Source organism: Halichoeres trimaculatus, unplaced genomic scaffold (genome assembly GCF_033239565.1).
Source record: "Halichoeres trimaculatus isolate MK-OKI-2021-1 unplaced genomic scaffold, fHalTri1.1 fHalTri1_scaffold_10, whole genome shotgun sequence".
Lineage (NCBI taxonomy): Eukaryota > Metazoa > Chordata > Actinopteri > Labriformes > Labridae > Halichoeres > Halichoeres trimaculatus.
In genome coordinates, this window is record NW_027437187.1 from 8,919,117 (window position 1) to 8,938,964 (window position 19,848).

General features: G+C 39.9%; 1 protein-coding gene across 2 annotated transcripts in view; it reads right to left on the minus strand.

Moving 5' to 3' along the window:
* dyrk4 (dual-specificity tyrosine-(Y)-phosphorylation regulated kinase 4) overlaps window positions 1–19,540 on the minus strand; it is a 41,016-nt gene extending 21,476 nt beyond the window's left edge. Inside the window, exons 1-2 of one of the 2 annotated variants that reach the window (XM_074677592.1) lie at window positions 19,485–19,540; window positions 18,852–18,921 (exon numbers count right to left, since the gene is read on the minus strand). In XM_074677592.1, the coding sequence (XP_074533693.1) occupies window positions 18,852–18,921; window positions 19,485–19,516 (102 nt within the window). In that variant the 5' untranslated portion in view covers window positions 19,517–19,540. Of the gene's footprint in view, window positions 1–510; window positions 1,072–18,851; window positions 18,922–19,484 lie in introns of those variants that run through there. The other variant, XM_074677593.1, reaches the window with a different exon arrangement.
* Between the last annotated feature and the right edge of the window lie 308 nt (window positions 19,541–19,848).

Sequence of the window (19,848 nt, forward strand, 5' to 3'; positions counted from 1 at the left end):
AGTGGTTTTACGGTATGAGGCCAGCAGGTCATGAGTTTGAGACCCCTGTTTTAGAGTGTTTCAAAAAGACACATTTTTCCTATAACGACTAACCACAAAGAGAAAAAGGAAAAATACGTCATGCTCAAGCCTTAAGCTGTTATGCAGGATTGGGGGTTTGCTGTAGAGGTTAAATACATACTTAACCTGTTAACGTAGCACAGTTCATGTGTGAGAGTCATTATGGTGTTTACATTTTGTAACCAAGGCAACGACACAAAGAAAAGTCACTGAGGTAAAACAATGCAGATACAGTTTGTCTCACCATGACAGCCACATGTCAAGAAACAGAGTGTCTTTGTCACTGTTTTGTTTGCCTGGCATGAGCACAGACAAAGATGATCATGATGACAATAAGTGATGCTTCAATGGAGCGTTCAGTGATCTGAACTGGGGAATAAAAAAACAGAAAGGGAGATAAAACAGAGTCGGCACAGAGGAGATGGTTGAGATCCATTTTGCTGCACATACCTCGGGTTGGACCCTCCTGTTTCGGCCCCAGCAGCAGCCCTGGAGGAGGCTAAAACCACAGCAGGGAGGTGAGGTCCCGTCTCCACACATAGCACACCTCCCCCATGTTGCCAGGACAACACCTGACGTCCAACTCAGTCTCTGGACACCATTTCCCAACCACACAGGTCAACTCTGCAGGTCAGAGATCAGAAAGATGTGCTCCAAAGTGGAGGATGACGATGATGAGGAGGATGCCAGAGCTGCATATCTTCTGACTGTGTTTGAACTAAGACCTGTATGTTGATGTCGTTGATTCACTCCATTGATAGAAAATATATTCCTTGTGAAGTCAAAGGATCTCCAGTGGTATGAAACTCAATTAAGAAGACTTCCAGAAAATAGAAACTTCACAACGCAGGACTTCCTGTATTTAGTTTCATCTCTCAGCCGTACTTTTCTGTCAGCTTGAGATTTCTGTGCCCCTGTCTCCTTCCTCCTTCCTCCTCCTCAGGTCTCTTTAAAGTAGCTCTCTCTGCTCCAGGACACAGACAGCCACAGAAAGCCAGCTGCAGACACACAGTGAGAGGATGCGCTTGCTTTGTGCTCTTGCAGTGATCGGTGAGGGAGTGCTCTGTGTCTTCACTGCTGCTGGTGACGTACGGATGGCGCTCGACGAGGGACCCGTCTTGAGCCGGAGACATAGCAGCAGGGGCCTGGTGCTTAACTCCCTGCTGAAGGGACCTCTGGGGGTGTGGGTTGGGTGACAGGTGGATGAGGAGGTTGGAGGAGTACAGTAAAAGCAGATTCCTCCCAGGAGATCTCATCATGGGGCTGAGGAAGTCAGACAGCAGGAAGGAGGTTTCAGGCCTCCCATGGGGATCCACAGACAACTTCCCCTTGCCTTCTCACTTGCCACAGTATCTTGGAGACAAAGCCAGTGGGGCTGTCAGCTTCTTATCCCCCCTCCATCTCATCCACTGTTGTGCACCTGCTTTGCTGCTGTTACTAACCCCTGTGGGATGCTACGTCATGCTGGCAAATAATGTGTATACAGGTGAAAGCTTATCCCACCACACCCTGGCTGCTCCAGCAGTAAGGAGACTACAGCAGACCCAAGACACGGGTTGATCCAGCAGGTAGTCAGAGAAGAACTACTGAAATGACCTCTCTGCACCTCTTCATCCACTGTCAGTGACTCAGTGATTTACTGAACATACAGGTGATATAATATGAACTCTGTGTTTAAAGATGTTGGTAGGTAACAGCTCTGAATGTTTGCATTCCAGAGCACATGTCCTCTTAGCGACTACAAGTATCTTTGCTGGTTTTAGTCCTGCCTGGAAACCCAAAATAAAAACGGTAAATCAACCTGTTTTGGTGACAGGAAAAATGTTGCTATTCCTGTAGCATGAAGCAGCAGGCTGCTGTATTTCATTACAGCTCTGTCAGCTGGTCTCGACACATTTATGACACAGAGTGAGCTGCTCTTGTCTTTCTACCAGAGATGGAAGTTACAGGGTACAAATACTTGTTTACTGTACTTACAGAGACCTTGTTTAAGTATCCACTTTCAGACAACTTCTTTTTTAGTCCCCAACCCAAACACACATATCTGTACTTTCTTCTCCTTACATATACGTATTTAAACCAGGCTCTTTGATCTGGCCGTGGAACATTCGCGGTGAATAAATTTTAATTTTTTGTTTTGCATCTTCCTTTCTTTTGTTTTCTTTTTTTCCCCCCAGAAGACTAGGCCGTTAAATAAAACTACAAAATATGCATATGGAGACACATAACAGGACTATGAAAACAGAAAAACAGACTGATACAGAATCAAACACAGCTCTGAGAGCCAAGCTATGTGACACAATGTTGTAACACATGGAGCAGCAGGTTTTCAAAGTTGGGGTCGAGACCCTATGGGGTCGCGAAAAACTGAAAGCGTGGTTGTGAAATTCTTTCTAAAATTAAAAACTTTTTATTGTGCAAATTCCTTCCATTTATGTAAAATATTTCAAATAACAGATAAAATGACAACATGAAAATTAAGTTCGATATGGCAAACAGATTATTTTTGTTTGTTTTCCACATTTCTTTGTCACTATAGGCAAGGACACTGATGGTATCAGTGACAGCAGATTAATTTAGAAATATCTGCACACCGATAAGCTAAATAAAGTACATTAAACATTTTTGGTTTTGGATTGGTATTTTGGGGTCATACGTTTAAAAGTTTGAGAATGCCTGGTCTAACTGAAACAATAGATGGACACTGTAAAGCACTGACAGAGAAACAAATGGAGATACACTTTCACACAGTTAAGTGTTTAGCATTAAGATGTTGAATATAGTTGGAAAAAAACCACTGTTATGTACAAAACACTTTTGGCCAAGTGGTTTAAGTTTGCATTTCTTGAAATGATCTTACTAACTTTGTCAAGTTGATCCTGTCTGCAGAGGCTGATATCTTAGCAATCAACTGCTCACTACACTGTTTACAAATTAATTTGGGAAAAAAAAAATCAAACAAAGAAAACTTATACCACATTAAATGTGATGTACTCAGTGATTTTCAGCACACAAGTTCCTGCTACCCTTACCTCTATCTGAGTTAATCTTGTGAATTTCTATTTCTACTTCAGTTTGGGACTCTAATAGGGCTGCAGCTATCGAATATTTTAGTATTTCGAGTATTCTACTGAAAATCCCATCGATTAATCGAGTAATCGGATAAAATACATTTTTGTTTAGTTAAAGAGCAGTTATTTTTCAAATGAACATTTTTCTCTTTAAGAAATAGAATTTTCTGATACAGCATGTCAATAAGAGCACTTGCTTTGGTAGCTCCAAAATTTGTAAACACACTTTGACACATTTTTTGTGCCTTGTACATCTCATCAAATGTTGCGGACCCAAATGGCACCCGTTTCCTAGAATGACCCATTAGTCTCCAAACTCCAGAAAAGAAGCTAGCTTTGTTGCTAGTTGCTATTTTGTATAAGAGGTAGCTTGAGGGGTCTGACAACTCTCTTAATATGTCCTCAGCTCTATTTGAAATACCACTCTTTGATCTTTTTGAAAATTAAACGATTCCTCGAGGCAGAGAAAATTACTCGAGTAATTTTTGTAATCGAGTACCTCGAATCATTTGAGGAATCGTTTCAGCTCTAGACTCTAACTCAAGTTGCATTAAAGTCGCGGACACAGATACTTTAGACTTGACTTTGACTTATGCTCAAAAGACTTCAGACTCGACTCTGACTCGTGTTTTGGGACTCCTGAACAATCATTATGTTTTCTTTTTTTGGTGTATAAAGATTGAGGAAACTGACGAGATTAGGGAGATTCATACCTTTTTTCATGGTAACGATGGTAACCACTTTACGCATCAGGTGTGTGCCTCGCGGCATCAAGCGGTATCACTTGGACATCGGATCACGACAAAGGTGACTGGTGGCAGACCTGCGGCTGCTTCTGTACCATTTATCATTACATTTGGTCATAAAAAATTCAAACAGGACAGCAACAACAATAGGATTTCTCACTGCAAAGTCTGCAGGATCCCAATCAAAGATGCTGGATCCACCACAGCAAATTTTATCAGGCACCTGAAAATTCACCCAGTTAGGATCATATAACAAACAGCTTATCAGTACTGATGCATAATGCTAATAGATAGCAGACTCAGACTTGCAAAATACTACCAGCAAACATCTCTGCTCAACACTTTCTTTTCACTTAATCTGCAGTTGGAAGGTATTGCTCTCCCATCCCAACTTAACCACAGTCATTTGACCGTCTAAGGCCACACCCCCCTGCGTGTCTGAGCCATCAGACCATATCCACACTGAGTGAACAGCAGGTGGTTGGGCAGACGACTCCAGGCCAGATGAGTTTAAGCAGAAGCACATTACCTCCTCTCAAAGGCCATAACCTGGTGCCTTACATTCTGTCGGGCTCTGGCTAATTGCTGCCACCTGCCAAACAAGGCACAGGGAAGCGAGTGGTCGGAGCTGCCAGCCAAAACAGACAGTATCAGAGTTCCCCTCTCTTTGGCAGAGAAGACTGAGGGTAGTCCGACCTTGCTGGCTGGTGCGCAGCAGCATCTGCACATTTAGCTTCTCAGTGACAAAGTGTCAGCACGTGGGATGTGGGTCAAGTTCACCAGTTGACACAAGTGAATACATTAACAGGCATAGAAGCAATTATAGGCTTAACTAGATTTACATGTGATAATTTATGGCGCCTGGTGATAAAATTTGGTCATTGAAGAAACGCAGTTTAATAAACTGTGCGTGGTGTTAATCCCTCAGCTCTGAATCCAGCTGCGTCTCAGTGTAATCTCAGAGGAAAGAGACTTAAAGGAACATTTCTTTTGAGCAACATACACCATAAAGCCATTGCTGAGGGCAGATTTCTGTCTCTTTCCCTGACTGTGAAGCAGAATATTTCTCAGAAATATAAAACTGATCCTCTGCTATAAATAGTTTCTTGTCTAGGCAGCTTCAGTTCCACTGAGGGTTCATATTTGCTCAAAGGCGACTGACTCAGCTAAAGCTACTGTAACAATAGCAGCTGACAAACATCCAGCACTCAGTCAGTGTATTAAAGGAACATCCAGTAAGCTGTTATTATGGAGCAATAACAATCAAATCAAACCACGAGGGCGTGATGAATTATCCTCAACTCGGTCAAAATAATTGGGCGAGTGTGAGTGTGTGTGCTTCTTTGTTGCTGTAAATCTGTGCACATGTGATTGTGGATTGAGACAAAGCTGGAAATTAAGCAGGGCTAAAGCTAGGCCAAATCTCATTAGCCATGTGGAGAGGCTCACTCCACTGCAGTGAAGAGGGTGGGTCAACAAAAAACAAACTCCTTCATTCATCTTGTGACGGCAACAGGAACACCAGCAGGGGTCTGATTAAAGGAGCCCATGAAGGAGCTCATGCGACAGCCACAGTCCTTCTGTGAACTGTGTCTGCTGGGACGCCTCTGGAGCAGGACATGCCGTACCGCTGGGACATATAAATATACACTGTGTGCCAGCACCTCAGATGATATGTTCATGTAGCTGCTGGGTCATAGGAGACCTTCAGAATAAACAGGAGCTGTATTTATGCATGCACAAAACTCCTTAACATTTCCTACATTTTTGGGGGCTTGGCTGCATTTGTGAACAAAAACCTATGATGATGAACTTTTTCTGCCTCCTGTTCAAACTTTCCCAAGAGGTCAAGGTGAGCTGATGTGAAAACACAGCAGGGAACATTTCAACATAAGGAGTTAAACGTGGCTGCTTTGAGTCATGCTACTGTAAAGCAACATGAAACAGAATAGATGAAACCTACTGAGAGTGAATAAGGAGAGTAATTTCAAAATAAGAGCAGCAAAGTCTGCTCATCTGACATAAAGCTGTCATCGTACTGTAGGTTTCTGTTGCTGTAATCAGAAGCTGAATGAGCCATACAGTTAATTTCAGTGACATCATCCATTAGTTACTGAAGGAGAGTTTTTCCTCCTGCATGGTCACATGATGGAAACACAGACTCAATCTAATTTTCAATGCTGCAAAAAACTGAAATCACATCTAGTGTTTTTGTTTAATTTTAAATAACAACTGTCTTTTTATTCTCAATATAAGCTACATTCAACTAATCAGTCCAGAAAATTGTCTTGTTTATAAAAGACAAAAATTAGGTCGGAATTGGTTGTAACAAGTAAAAACAATCTGCCAATGAAACAATAAAAATTTGCTCAAAAATTTGCTTGAAACTAGAATAACGTCTTTATACAAGAAACTTTTCTCTTGTTCCATTGGTAGATTTTTTTTACTTGTTACAAGCAATTCAGACCTTATTTTTTTCTTTAAAAAACTTCAAATAAGACATGTTTCTGGACTGGTTGGGGGTGAATGTGGCTAATATTAAGTCCAAAAAGACATTTTCTACTAAAAACAGACAAAAACACCTTATAGGATTCCAGTTTTTAGCAGTGAAGCAAGAGGCACAGAGGTGGAGTGGAAGCTGTAGCTGCCTCTCTAACAGCTACAACATACCCACTTGTCAGTCAAATCAGCCATACATTTACATCGGCTACACTCAAAAGTGCAAAAGCTTAAAAAAATAATTTAAAAAAAAATGATCAAAAATTAATCCCTGTGTGGATTGAAAATTAACTTTTCAGACGAAAAAAAAATTCTGAAGCCTGGCTGTAAACTTTTTTCTTTTCTGAAGGTCTGCTATTTTGAATGGCTGTGTATGTGGTTTCCAATGCTTCTACAGCCAGCCTCCAGGGGACATTTAAGGAACTGCAGTTCGAGGCACTCCGGTGCTGACTTAATGACTCAAAACAGAGATAGCCACTTGCTTGCAGTTAGCCTTTTACGGTGTCAGTGTGGTTTTGATGTCATGTCCTGCACACGACCTCCCTGGATGCATGAGGGACTGTGAGGGACTTATGGGAACTAGCAACTCCTGAAAACAAAGGGTTTCATTTTTACTAGATACAGAGTTATTCAAAATAGTGGTCGTCTAACTATTGTGTATTATTGAAGCTGAAACCATGGCTCAACTGATCATTGCACAGAGTGAGTTCTGTAATTCAAACATCTGTGGGACACTATTCAGAATACGATGGATGAAAATTTTTTATCAACACAATGTAGAAGGTATCGTTTTTTTGTTTGTTTGTTTTATTTATTTATTTTTTTAAATGATGCAGCAGCTTGATGTCGGGGGGCATGACAGCAGCGGTAAACAGACAAGCAACAGCCTTAGGCTGCATATATTGGCATCCTCTATCCATAACTGTAGCCTAATTACTTACAATAGCAACAAACAGCAGCGTATTATGTCACATTAGATCCTTTTTAACAGAAAAGACATGACTGTACTCCTGGACTTACAGCCAAAACTCTGTGGCAACAACTTGAACACTTCAAATGAATCACTCACTACCGCTGGTCTGCTTGCTTATAATGTCTATCTTGCTTTCCTTTTGGTTCCTGTTGAGGAAAATCACAGCAGGAGGGATGGCGACCTGACCCTTGACCGCTGTCAGATGAGGGAAAAATCTGCATCCAGCGTGCAGATTTTTCAACCAGTTAACCTGTGCCAACAGCGGTGACTAGTGGTTGAAGTAGTAGACAACTCAGAGAGTCAATAAGTGGGTGAAACCACCACAGAAAAACTCAAAAAGTCTCAGGAGTGCACTTCCAGAAAAGGCTACAGTGTCACTTTATAGCTACGTAATGGTCCTTCAGATTCTACTCTTGGTACAGCTACAACAGAAAGCGGCTTTGTATCAGCCAACTTGAGGATGGAAACATTTTCAGTAATGATTATTCTTAACATTAGCACTGTTTACAAAGATCACCGCATCAGTGTGTCTGCCACTACAGCACATAGACCACCAGTGTATAACTGGGCCATAGCTCACTCTGTGTGGGTTCTTGTCATAATATCATGAAAAAAGACAAAAACAAACAAAAACAACAACAACAACAAAAAAAACTTTATGAATGGTTGTCTATATGTCAGTTTAATGTGAAGTGTATTGTCTTCAGAATCACATATACCAATAAAATCACATTTTCAACGTGTAACAACGCTTGGTCATGGGACAAAGCTTTCATAAGGTCATTAATTTAAATGCATAAAAATGCAGAAAACAACATGATTATTTGTTTTCAAACTGAACTTTGTGTGCTCATGATTTTATCCTGATGTTTATGTGTTGACACTGTTCCAGCCTCTTTGTTTCTGCAGGTGTGTTTGCGTGGGGCTGTTGATGGAGGTGGAGGTGGAGGCTGACCTAGAACTCCATATTTGTGTCAACCCAACAATACCACCTACACAGAGACACCACGTAATCCTCCCCTGCTCTATAATACATGACAAATCATTTCATGTCCTGTGGTAAACCCTGAGCTGACACACACCATCATCCTTTTTTCTCCAGACACGGACCCAGACTGTCACCGAAATGAGGCCGCGGGTCACGTTTTTATAACTGCTTTTGATGTCTGAAGTGTGTTAGTATCAAAAACAAAATCTAGTTTCTTTACCTTTCTTTAAGGATATGATAAAGACAGACCTTTAAACTGGTGTGCCCAAAAGGAAACCTCAATAAAATAAAACTCATCAGCACAGCAACAATAACAGCGCTGTGCTCAAAACAGCCTGCTCACAGGACTCTATTCCTGACCGTTCTTTTCTGACACCTCTGATTATTTTTGTTTTGCAGCCATATAGAGATGCAGCCCTCAAAGAAACATGACCTGATGGACAGTTACTGATACAGCAGCAGAAGATGTCCAGCGTCTTCTTTGCCCAAGCGTTATATAATGGTCTGTGAATTACTCAACTGAAGCTCTTAATTTTCAGGACAACAGAAGAGCTTACAGCAAAAAGGCAAAGGATGTGTTATAATGTAGAGCTTTCTTTCAGAGGTTAACTAATCCCACTGTCACCTCAGTTGCACAGCACCTGGGGAAAGTAAGGGGTTACTTGTCTTTTTCACGAGGACAGCAGGACTTGGGTTCAAAGACCAAACCATCCCACTTATCCACACCAGTAAAAAGTCACACAAAACAAGCAAGTAAAAGCAAGGGCATGCTTATGTTCAGAGAGCAAAAAAAGATGAAAAATCCCTTTTTCAGTTCATGCAAAATGTTCTATAAGGATTTATAAAAATAACTAAGATATATAAACAAATGGTTGATATCAAGGTTTGCCTTTAATTTCTAAGACACCTGTAAATTTTAAATATCTGTATAATGATTTAACTGATGTTTAAACTGGTGTCAGTGGTAGTTGACAACCATCCTTTCAGTTTAGGCAACATCCTGACAAACATGTAGACACATTCAGCGCTAAATATCCAAACACACAGGAGACTTCTTTTCAATCTCCCAAACCTTCACATGAACATACGAGTGCATGCTCTGATTGAGCAACACAATCAGCTGTTTTTCCCATCAAAATACTTCTGTCTTGGAAATCTTACCTCTAAGTTCAGCCTTTTTCCATCCCTGGAGTGAGATCCGACCCAGGGCCCCATGTCAGAATATCACTGTTAATTCAATCAAGCCAAACACATCAAAGGAGTTTCGCACTCGCAGCTGGTGTGGCGAGGGATTTGCACAGAGTGTGTATGCAATTTCTCAGCCCTGCCTATTTATCTCCATAATCAAAATGCATGTGTCATGGGTTTTGGTGCTAAATATGCTTGCAACACTCCAGGCTTTAGCCCGTATCATGTGCAGGTCAGGTGTTGACCTGAATGCCCCACACTCTCCCCTGCCAGGTCTGAGAACCTGAGGATGGAGGAGGCGCACACAGGCAGCCGGGCCCGTTTGAGTGATGATGGGCTGGCATCTCTGGCAGCTCTGGGGTCACACACCTTGTCCTCAAATGGCTCTGATGTTACCTCCTAATGAATCATATCATCTGGGCGACACTGTACAAATCACAATATCACATTTCCATTTTTAATTTCCTGGAACCCCCCTCTCTATCTACCATCCTGCCAGAGCTAAAAGCAGCTTGGTTACTGTGAGTTACAGACCTGTGTGTGTGTCCCTCACCCTGCCCTCTGAAACCTTTCATCTGTCTCCTTGGTCCTACAGGGGTGATGGGCAGAGGCGAGCTCTGACACCCCGTAAGACGAGCATTGTCCGCCCTTCTTTTGACCCGATAAACACTCTCCTGTCACCTTCCACAACAACCTCGCAAGGTGATCCGCCTTTGTCACCACCTGGACACAAAAGGCCCCATGTCCAACTAGGCTGATGGAGACTGTACGCCGCCTTCAGATGGGGACAATTAGCGCAAATTAGAGTTAATCTGATGACATGTGCAGCAGATGTAGACAATGAGGACTGGAACGTGTGCCGTCTTTGAGTGCCAAACACAAGAGGCTCCACTATTCCACACGGTGTGACCAGAACACAGCTGATGGACAGTCTGCGAAGAAGATCCCGTCTTAAGCTCTAACGGCTTTATCGTCCAGCTCAGGTGTAATCTACCGGGCTGGCGTTTCTTGTTCAACAGATGCTGCAGGTTTATAGTGACACACTCTGGCCTGAGAGACCAACACAGGTTTATCCGATTATCACCATCACTGTTATGTAACATAATTATCATCATTAACCATACCACATATTTAAAAAATAAATCTGTAAGTGATCAAAAAATTATTCTAAATACATTTTCATGTTTTTTCCTCAAGCTCAAGTTGGCAAAAGATGAATTCAACTACATTTCACGCAATTTAATATTCATAATGATTAGGGTTTCAAAAAGGGTGGAAAATTTCCAGTTAATTTCCTGAAACTTTCCGTAGGAAGTTAAAGTGAAGTTAAGTGAAATTTGTAAATATTTTGAATTGTTTTGTCACAACTTATTCGACTTAATGTCATCCTCAGGTGGTGCCTTTAATGGTTTTGTGCTGTGGGTATTGTGCACAGTGCATGAAGGGAGCGTGGCCTCAGTAGCCCTACAGTCAGCAAAGTGCTGCTGTGTGGTCAAGGAATAAGACAGATGCATTAAACGTGCATTTAATCTTGTTGTTTAAGCCTAAATTGTGCAACAATACACTGACCATATTAAAGTTCCTCAACAAAAGTTCCCAGTTTATGCCCATAAATTCAAGTGAAAAGTTTCCTAGAATTTTGCAGCCTCAGTAATGATTGATTAATTGTATTTCATCCCTGTCTCATGAACACAAAGTGGATATCCCTTATTATGATATTTAATACATTTTTCATATCTCTATCGTTTTTTATTTTCACAGTAGCAACTTGAAAAGCATACTGTCATTGTCACCAACACTTTAGTCCTACTTTAATGTTATACTCCCTGCCAGCAGACTGTCTGCTACAGTTTGGAGTCAGTTGCAAGTTTGTACAATAATTTGTTCCCTGACAGTGTTGAAAATTATGATGACCCAGTTCATATTTCATATTCCAGATCTTAGTATCTAGAATATTGCCAGGATCTGGATCGTACTTTTACATCTGTTACATCCGACCATTTATTGTAGAGTTAAATACACATATGGTGGAACAAGCCCCATCTCACAGTAATAAAGAATCCTTTTAAAATCCTGGATCCAGACGGTGATCCAGATCACCTTCAAAATTTAATCACTTTTTTTTTTATCCTATTTTGAACATTTCCTGAAAATTTCATCAAGATCCGTTTGTTACTTTTTGAGTTATGTTGTTTACAGACAGACAAACTCCTAAAAACATAACCTCCTTGGAGGAGGAAATATAAAGTGTTTTAACACTGGTTCAATAAAGTGACAATACACTCTAATACTCAGGATAGACTTATTTCATACAACACTAACCTGTTTCATCAACAAACAATGTGTGAGACTTAGTATTAAGAGGAACATAAAACTTTGAGCTATAAATTGTTGAACTATTGCAAGAATACTTACCTCTGCCAACCAAAGAGGTTATGTTTTTGGGAGAGTTGGTCTGTGAACAATGTAACTCAAAAAGTAGCAAACAGATCTTGATGAAATTTTCAGGAAATGTTTGAAATAGGATAAGGAAGAAGTGATTAAATTTTGGAGGTGATCCGGATCACTGTCTGGATCCAGGATTATTTTTTAAGGATTTCTTTATCATTGTGAGATAGGACCATTTTCCCCATATGTGTATATAACTCCACTATAAATGGTTAGATTACTTTGCAAAACAATACAAGACAAGGTCACTATAATTTCTGACTGATGTTTAAGTACGAACCAGATCCCGGTAATATTCTGGATACTAAGATATTGAACATAAAATATGTACTGGGTCATCATAATTTTCAACACTGTCAGGAAACAAATTATAGTACAAACCTGAAACTAACACCAAATTGTAGCAGACAGTCTGCTGAAAGGGAGTATAACATTAAAGTCAGGCTAAAGTGTTGTGTGACAATCACATCACATGCTTGGTGGAGGTCTGCACTCTCTGAGTGCTTTTCTAGTTTTTGTTATAGATCATATTCATTACATTTCATCCCACCCTTTTACCCATCTGTTCATCTTTTTGTTCTTATAGATATTTCCCCTTTTTCACTCTGTTTTAGCAAAACACTCTTCTTTCTAACATAAATCCCTTCCTTTAAATAATTATTTCAGTTATCATCATGTTGTGACAGTTGGCTTGTTGACTCATCTGTTTAATGACTTCATAAACTAAGCCTCGTGTTATGATTCAATCTGACTGTAAACAATAACCTCAGTGTTTTCCTCGTACATGTGCTGAAGAAGCTCCTTACTATAGCAGGTGCTATATGGTAAAAAGCATTTGTGAACTGACTGATGTGAAGTTCATTCAATTCTTATAAAAATCAGTGAGTCTCTCTTAAGGTAACAGTAGCCGTATCCTCTTACATAAGTTCATTTTAGATAAGACCTTACACATTATTACACAACAGCTGAGCCCATGGGGATGGAAGGAGAGGGTGTGACGGGGGAGGACGTTGGCATTCCCTGTTTAGCAGCTCTGTGCTGCATGACTCACTGTTAAAGGAAAACAGACACTCGATGTTACTGAGCTGGCACTCATTAACAAAAACTCCCTGGGTGGCTGTTCACACAGCATTCTTTGTAAATCCAATCAATGTTTATCTGGCTGAGAGGGTGTCTCTGTCCAGTTGTTCTCACAAGAGTCTCACCATGGGTCTCCTCTAAATGAAAAATCTACATCTGCGACTCACTAACACAAACCGACTTACGCTGCCCAGGCTGCACGGCTCTGCGTGGACCAGTGGGAGGGAGAACACTCATCCACAGCAGAGAGGATGCTGCGTGCCTGGGTCTCTGACAGAATGTGGAGATTCACATGTTGAGAAGCATGGGCCATGTGACAACGAGCCAGAGGCCTGTCTGTTTGCCTGTTTGCACACATGAATGCTCGCAAGAACATAAATATGGAGACAACTTACACTGCTCACATGACACAGATCACAGCACACACATATGGAAGCAGAGTTAAGTAGAGAGATGATAAATAGTATCGCATGTGTGGGGATTATATGACATGTGCCATTAGCTGCATACATGTGCGACGTTTTTAGTACCCTTGTATGCATCTCTGCAATCCATGCAGCTGACCGCCATCAGTCTGGAGGAATATGCAGGTGGTGTTGAGCTTCAAAGGACTATTTTGTAGTTTTTCTTCCTTGGCTAAATTTTGAACACAGAGCATATTTAAATGACAGAATTTACAACTCTTTAGTCTTTTAAACTCTGAAAATAATTCCCTCTTAACCAGTTTCAGCCACAATAAAGACCCAAATAAACATTTTACTGTTAAAATCTCAGACTCTGCTCTGCCAGGGTCTCAAAGGCTCAAAGTGTGTTCAAAGAAGAGGTGATACAACATAATAACAAACCTACTCCTGTCTAAACTCTTTTTTTAATGTACTACTGGCATTTATTACCTGAGCTGAAGCTGCATTAAAGCAAACACTGGACTCTGTGGCCTCCCTGTAGTGAGCTAGTGAGCTTGTTCTAGATTTGTCAGTCAAAACCTTCAGACCTTCTCATGTCTAAAGCCTCACATGTTTTTCCCCCACTGTTGACCTACTTTTCCCTCTTTTTCCACATTAAATAACAATCATAACCTGACTTCTTTCATATGATTTACATGACTACAGTCAGTCTGAGAGTGATCTTCTGGAAAAAGCAAACACTGAGCGGCTGTAAAGAACCAACCAGAATAAAGAAATCCACACAGTTGTGTAACATACGTAGTTAAAGTCCAGCTGGTGTTGTTCTCAGTATCAACACTCATGAAATGTTTTTGTCCAATTAGATAACTTGGTTGAAAATAACTGTTACATGATATCATTTATAAACAGGCACTGAAGCACAGTAGAGGGGCAGTGTGAACCCTGTGCTCTGAGACACTGATATCACCCAGTAGTTCAGCAAGAAGTGAGCCCTCTATCCCTCCCTCCCTAAATGACAGGCGTTTATTCAGGGGGTCCGGTGTCAGCATGGGACAAAGCTGTGATGAGAAACCCTATCAGGGGCAGGGTTCATCAGAATAATGGGGCAGCACACTCCCTCTTCCCCAGTCTGTGGGGGTGAAGGCTGGGCCAGGTGCACCGCTCTGAACTCTGAAACATCACTCTCAAGCACATCACAGTGCATACAAATACTCCTGAACACGAGCTGTTGATTTACACTGAGTGATCTAAAGAAATGCCCTCACAGCATGGCCAGAGACGCACGTTCACCCTCTGGTGTACAGTGGTCACTGCAGTGGACAGGCAAAAGTCATTTACTACTAAATGCTATAGTTTGTCATGTGGAACTGCAAATCAGACTATTTAAAAAATGTTTCCTTAAGTCTTTTTTTTATTATTGTCCTAGAGCATGAAAAACAAACAAGAATAAATATTTTTATTTTTTTCCTCCAAATGTTTGATATTTAAGAAAGTAACAGAAAAGCACTAGAGTTAAAATGCTTTTCAACTATAAAATGTGCAAAGTCAAAATGTGTAAAAAATATGCTAAATTTTTTTCAGAGCATAAAAATATTTTCTATTCATGGACCCCCCCCCCCCCAAAAAAAAAAAAAAACAAAAAAACAAAAAAACAAAAAAAAAAAATACTAAAAAACAATAACCAGAAACAAAACAAAACAAAACAAAAACAAAACAAAACAAAAAACCCAAAACGATTTAATTCGTTTAATACATTAAGGTTATACTGTGTGATGTTAAAAGCTCAGGTGTATGGAGTGGACATTTATATATATATATATATATATATATATATATATATATATATATATATATATATATATATATATATATATACATACACACATATGTATATATATATATATGCACATATGTATATATATATATACATATGTATATATATACACATATGTATATATATGATTATTATTTTTCCATGCCCTCAGAAAGAATATAAACACTTAAAGGAAAAAAAATCTAGACAAAGGATTTTATATTTCATGCATCAGAGTGTGAAACATGTCCTTACACTCAGCTTCAGGATTTCAGATGTAAACCTTACACTTGGTTTTGCAGATAAGAGCCACTTAGGGAAATTCTTCACTTGTAGACAGAGATTTAAAAAGATTAGATCAGTCTGTATTGATTTGGTTTTGAAACCAAATGGAAAAGGTTACTGGTTTAAAACTTCCTGTCTTAATGAGAAACCTGGACCAGTATTAGCATGTCCAATAATTGAATGCAAAGAAGCTTATTCTCTTTTTTTTTTCTCAATACAAGATCTTATGAATACTTTTGGTACATTCAATTATTTTTTTATCCACCTTGAAGTGTTTTACCCATTTATTTTGTACAGAGTTGCAAAAAAAGTTTGATCCTAGGAAGATTAATTTTACATTTTTCTGCTTATCAACAAACTGCATGAGTCATTTCTGCAAAAATAACTGTAGTTGGTGGCTCTCCAATGAAAAGGCCAATTTGTGTCCTTGGACACACTGCATTTCTATCCTACAGACTGAAGATCTTTGGTGCAAGGAATCTAATTTTAATCATTTTAAATGAGATAAAAAAAAATAATCAGATAGATAAACTTGCAGCGTTACATGAACAATAATTCAATAAACTGAAGCTATAAGGCGCCCAGAGGAAGATGCACAAAAATAAGCCATGTTCATGCAGCATAACATGACACATTACAGGGAGGATCTGACAGCTCTTTCTGTTATAAAAAGATGCTTAAATGTCAAAGGTGGGCACTCCGTGGTGAGTCATCCAGGATCATGTAAGAGCTGCAAACATTAAAAAAACACTCTTCCTGCTGCAGTCTTCGGGCATTTCTTCTTCTCCTTCTTCTTGGAGGCTTGCAATGCCTCTGCAGAGAGCAGCTGCTTGCGTCTGTATTTTGTTGTGACGCAGATGGTTTCTATTGATATCCCAGCTTAGAAAGAGCAAAAAATCTTTTGCTTTGACGACCCAATTGAGGGGTCTGCTCATAGCAACAGCTTCAGATGACGCCTTGGATACGATGCTCTCTATTACCCGTGTTATATAAGGATGTTGTCTTGAGCGTCTTTGCTACAACAACCCTTGAAGTGCCTCTGCTACTCATTCAAAACATCAGAGTGAGAGGCTTTTTTTTTAGGCTGGGATCAAACAAAAGTATAAAAAGCTTGCTGAGATGTATCATCAAAGGACAGGCTGACACATCCAGGATGACTGTATTTGGATGTTAGATTACAAACACACCTCCACATCCTGTATGCTTACACACAGTTTCCTGTAGCCATGAACCACTCTCATCACCTGGTCACATCTGTCCAATAGCGCTGCAGCACACCCTCACAGAGCCTATTGTTCAAATATGACTTCTCTTTGTCTTAAATTCATTCATGCAACTCTCCACCTCCCCATCATCATCCCGTCTGCTTCATCATGTCATCAGCCTCAAACCATCACATACTGCTGCCTCGCATTCGATCACAGTATTGTTCAAACACAGAGAATCTGACAGTAACCGTCACATCAGCCGTTTCTCAAAAACATGCACATGTCTCCACTGATTCCAATTTGACTGATTGACTGACTGTCTCTCATCGTGGGTAAAAGTTGACGTTTTCCTGACTGAGATTTTTGCTGTAACTTATCTTCTCACAGTTTTCACTGTGGTTATGCAAGAGTATCAACAAAAATAGACACACCATATGCCTCATGTTCACACGATCTACATAGAAAATGTGAGTGATGTCACCTCTGGCCTTTTCCAAACTGAACACACTCCCCCTCAGACTGTGTGGAGGGCCCACCTCACACCTCTGAGTGTGGAGTGGGAGTGGGTTGTTAGAGCCTCCAACAAGGGGTTCGCACTGGTGCTGCCTTACCAACCAGGTGTAACGCAGTTTGTTTGTCACAGTAAACACTTCAGCCAGTACAGCTCTGTGCTGTAACACACTCACACAGACCGCTTTTATACAGATGATGGTTTACACTCAGGATTTGTGATCCCTCTCTTTCCATTTTTTGACAACAGGACATTTATTATGATCATTCCTGATTTTTGTTGAAAAAAAAATTAAGAATGCAAAATGTTTATTTATGTTAAACTGATTATTATTTTGACATAAACAGAGACATAAACATAGCTACACAGAGATCCTGTTTTTGTGTAAGCGAGGGGTGTTTCTTTCAAAGCCTGCCGAGGTATCTGGTTCAGGCAGCGATCCCCATGAAATGAAGCCTCTGTAGAGGTGCTCTGAGAGTCCAGAAATACCCGAAAACTCAAACACCTAGCATAAAAGATGATTGCTACAGCATTAACAGAAATGCTAACAGAATGGTTAAAAAATAATAATAAAAAAAAAATAAATAAACAAAAAAATTAAAAGAATAAAAAATGATAATGATAAATAATAAAAATAATGACAATAATAATAAATAATTATAATTTGTTTGATAATTATAATAATAACAATAATAATAATAATAATAATAATAATAATAATAGATTTTGATAACAATTATATTTTTGTTAATAATAATAATAATAATAATAATAATAATAATAATAATAATAATAATAATAATAATAATACAAGAAACACTGAATAGCTCGGATCTGTATCAGAACACACTGTACATCTGAAGTTGCCCCCCTCAAAGAACGCTGACACACTGTAATGTGCCTTGACAATATGGAGCCTTATCATAAACCCTTTGTCCCTGGAGTCTAAAGTTCATCAGTATCCTTCACATTTTTTCATGTTAAAAATGTCCAGGTCCTCCTGCTCTATTGTCTACATCCTCATGTAAAAGACATATACATTTTTTCTAAGTTAACTCGTATATATTTCCAATAGAAGCTCACACAGAGAGGTACAAGCTGCTCTGAAACTCTGTAATCCTTTTACACAGGATTGGAGGAGCTGACTGAGTCTACTTCCCCGTGAACGTGTCCTCACTGGAACTTTCCATGAAGAGGCAATGGCAGGGTTAACCCAGGTGGCATCAACACCAACCTCAGATGTAGTAAGTGTCCGTATGTGGCCCTTTAATGACCCACGGTTGTGAAGTTCTATCATCTAACATTTGCAGGTAGTAAAAGGGCATCTATCTCAGATGGTTCAGGGTCGCCAGCCAAGAACATCATCGGGCAGAGTATGTTCCCAAGTAAATCACTTCTGCTGAGTGCACACAACCATCTAAATAACATTTATTTAACAACCCGCTGGGTACACTGAGTGTAGGGTTGCTCCAAGGCACACTAAAACATGACCGCGGCTGACTTAGAGTGTGACATTGAAGTGGTTAGAAAAACAGGAAGACATTCAAATAGTCAGAGATCAAAACCTGTTATCCTACCTTGATCAGCAGTGGAAAGGTGCTTTTTCTCTCCTTTAGTAGCTTATCTGGCTTAATTTTGGAGAAATTTCTACAAAGGAAAACTCAGAGTTAAACATTATTGCTAAAAAACAACACATAAACAAAGAATCTGTTCTTTATGGAGCATTTGACTTATTGATTTATTTATGACTCTGAACTAAAGATACTGTTGACTGACACAAAATGAGCATAAAAACCGTGTGCTTATTGCATTGGTCAGAGGGATGATTCTCAAAGGAGACACTTGTAGGATTAGACCCATATTCATTTTCAATATACAAACTACACTGACATCTTCTGGGCAGTGTTTAACTCCTCTGAATAAAATCTCACTGAGCTCCGCTTACTTTGGAGGTGTTGACTTCCCGTGTTAAACCACAGGTGTGTTAATCATATGATTCAGTAACTACAGAGAGAATTACCCTCATTAATAACCTTCGTAAGCAATGTTACCTAGCGAGTAATAAACAGAAGTACCAACAACTGATATTAAATGACATTAATCCGACCAACGGCGAAATAATTATTCATTTAGTATGCACTGATTAAAAATACTGCGTTCATGTTGTTTGATAAAGAAAATTTCATCTTCATTTATTTTCCTTAACTTACCGTCTCTCTGATGACTTGTTCGGCGTGCTCATAGTGGTATAAATCAACAGGGTGGCAGAGATGAAGTGGCGGTGTGCGACATGCCAAACACTTTGTAAGCAAACTCTGACCTGATAAAAACACACACACACACTCACACACACAACTGACAGCCTGCGTGTGGCACCGCGTCACCACCACCGGCTTATCCCGTGCACAAAGGCTGTTAAACTCTCCACACTAAACAGTTTGATTCTCTTTTTTTTTCTGACGCAGCTTTCAGCCAGGTGCATGCGTGCCTAACTGCGCGCGTGGGAGAATGTGGGAGAGGAGGGGGAGGATCAGAGCGCGAGACAAAGGGAAGAGAAAGACACACCGGGCTGGA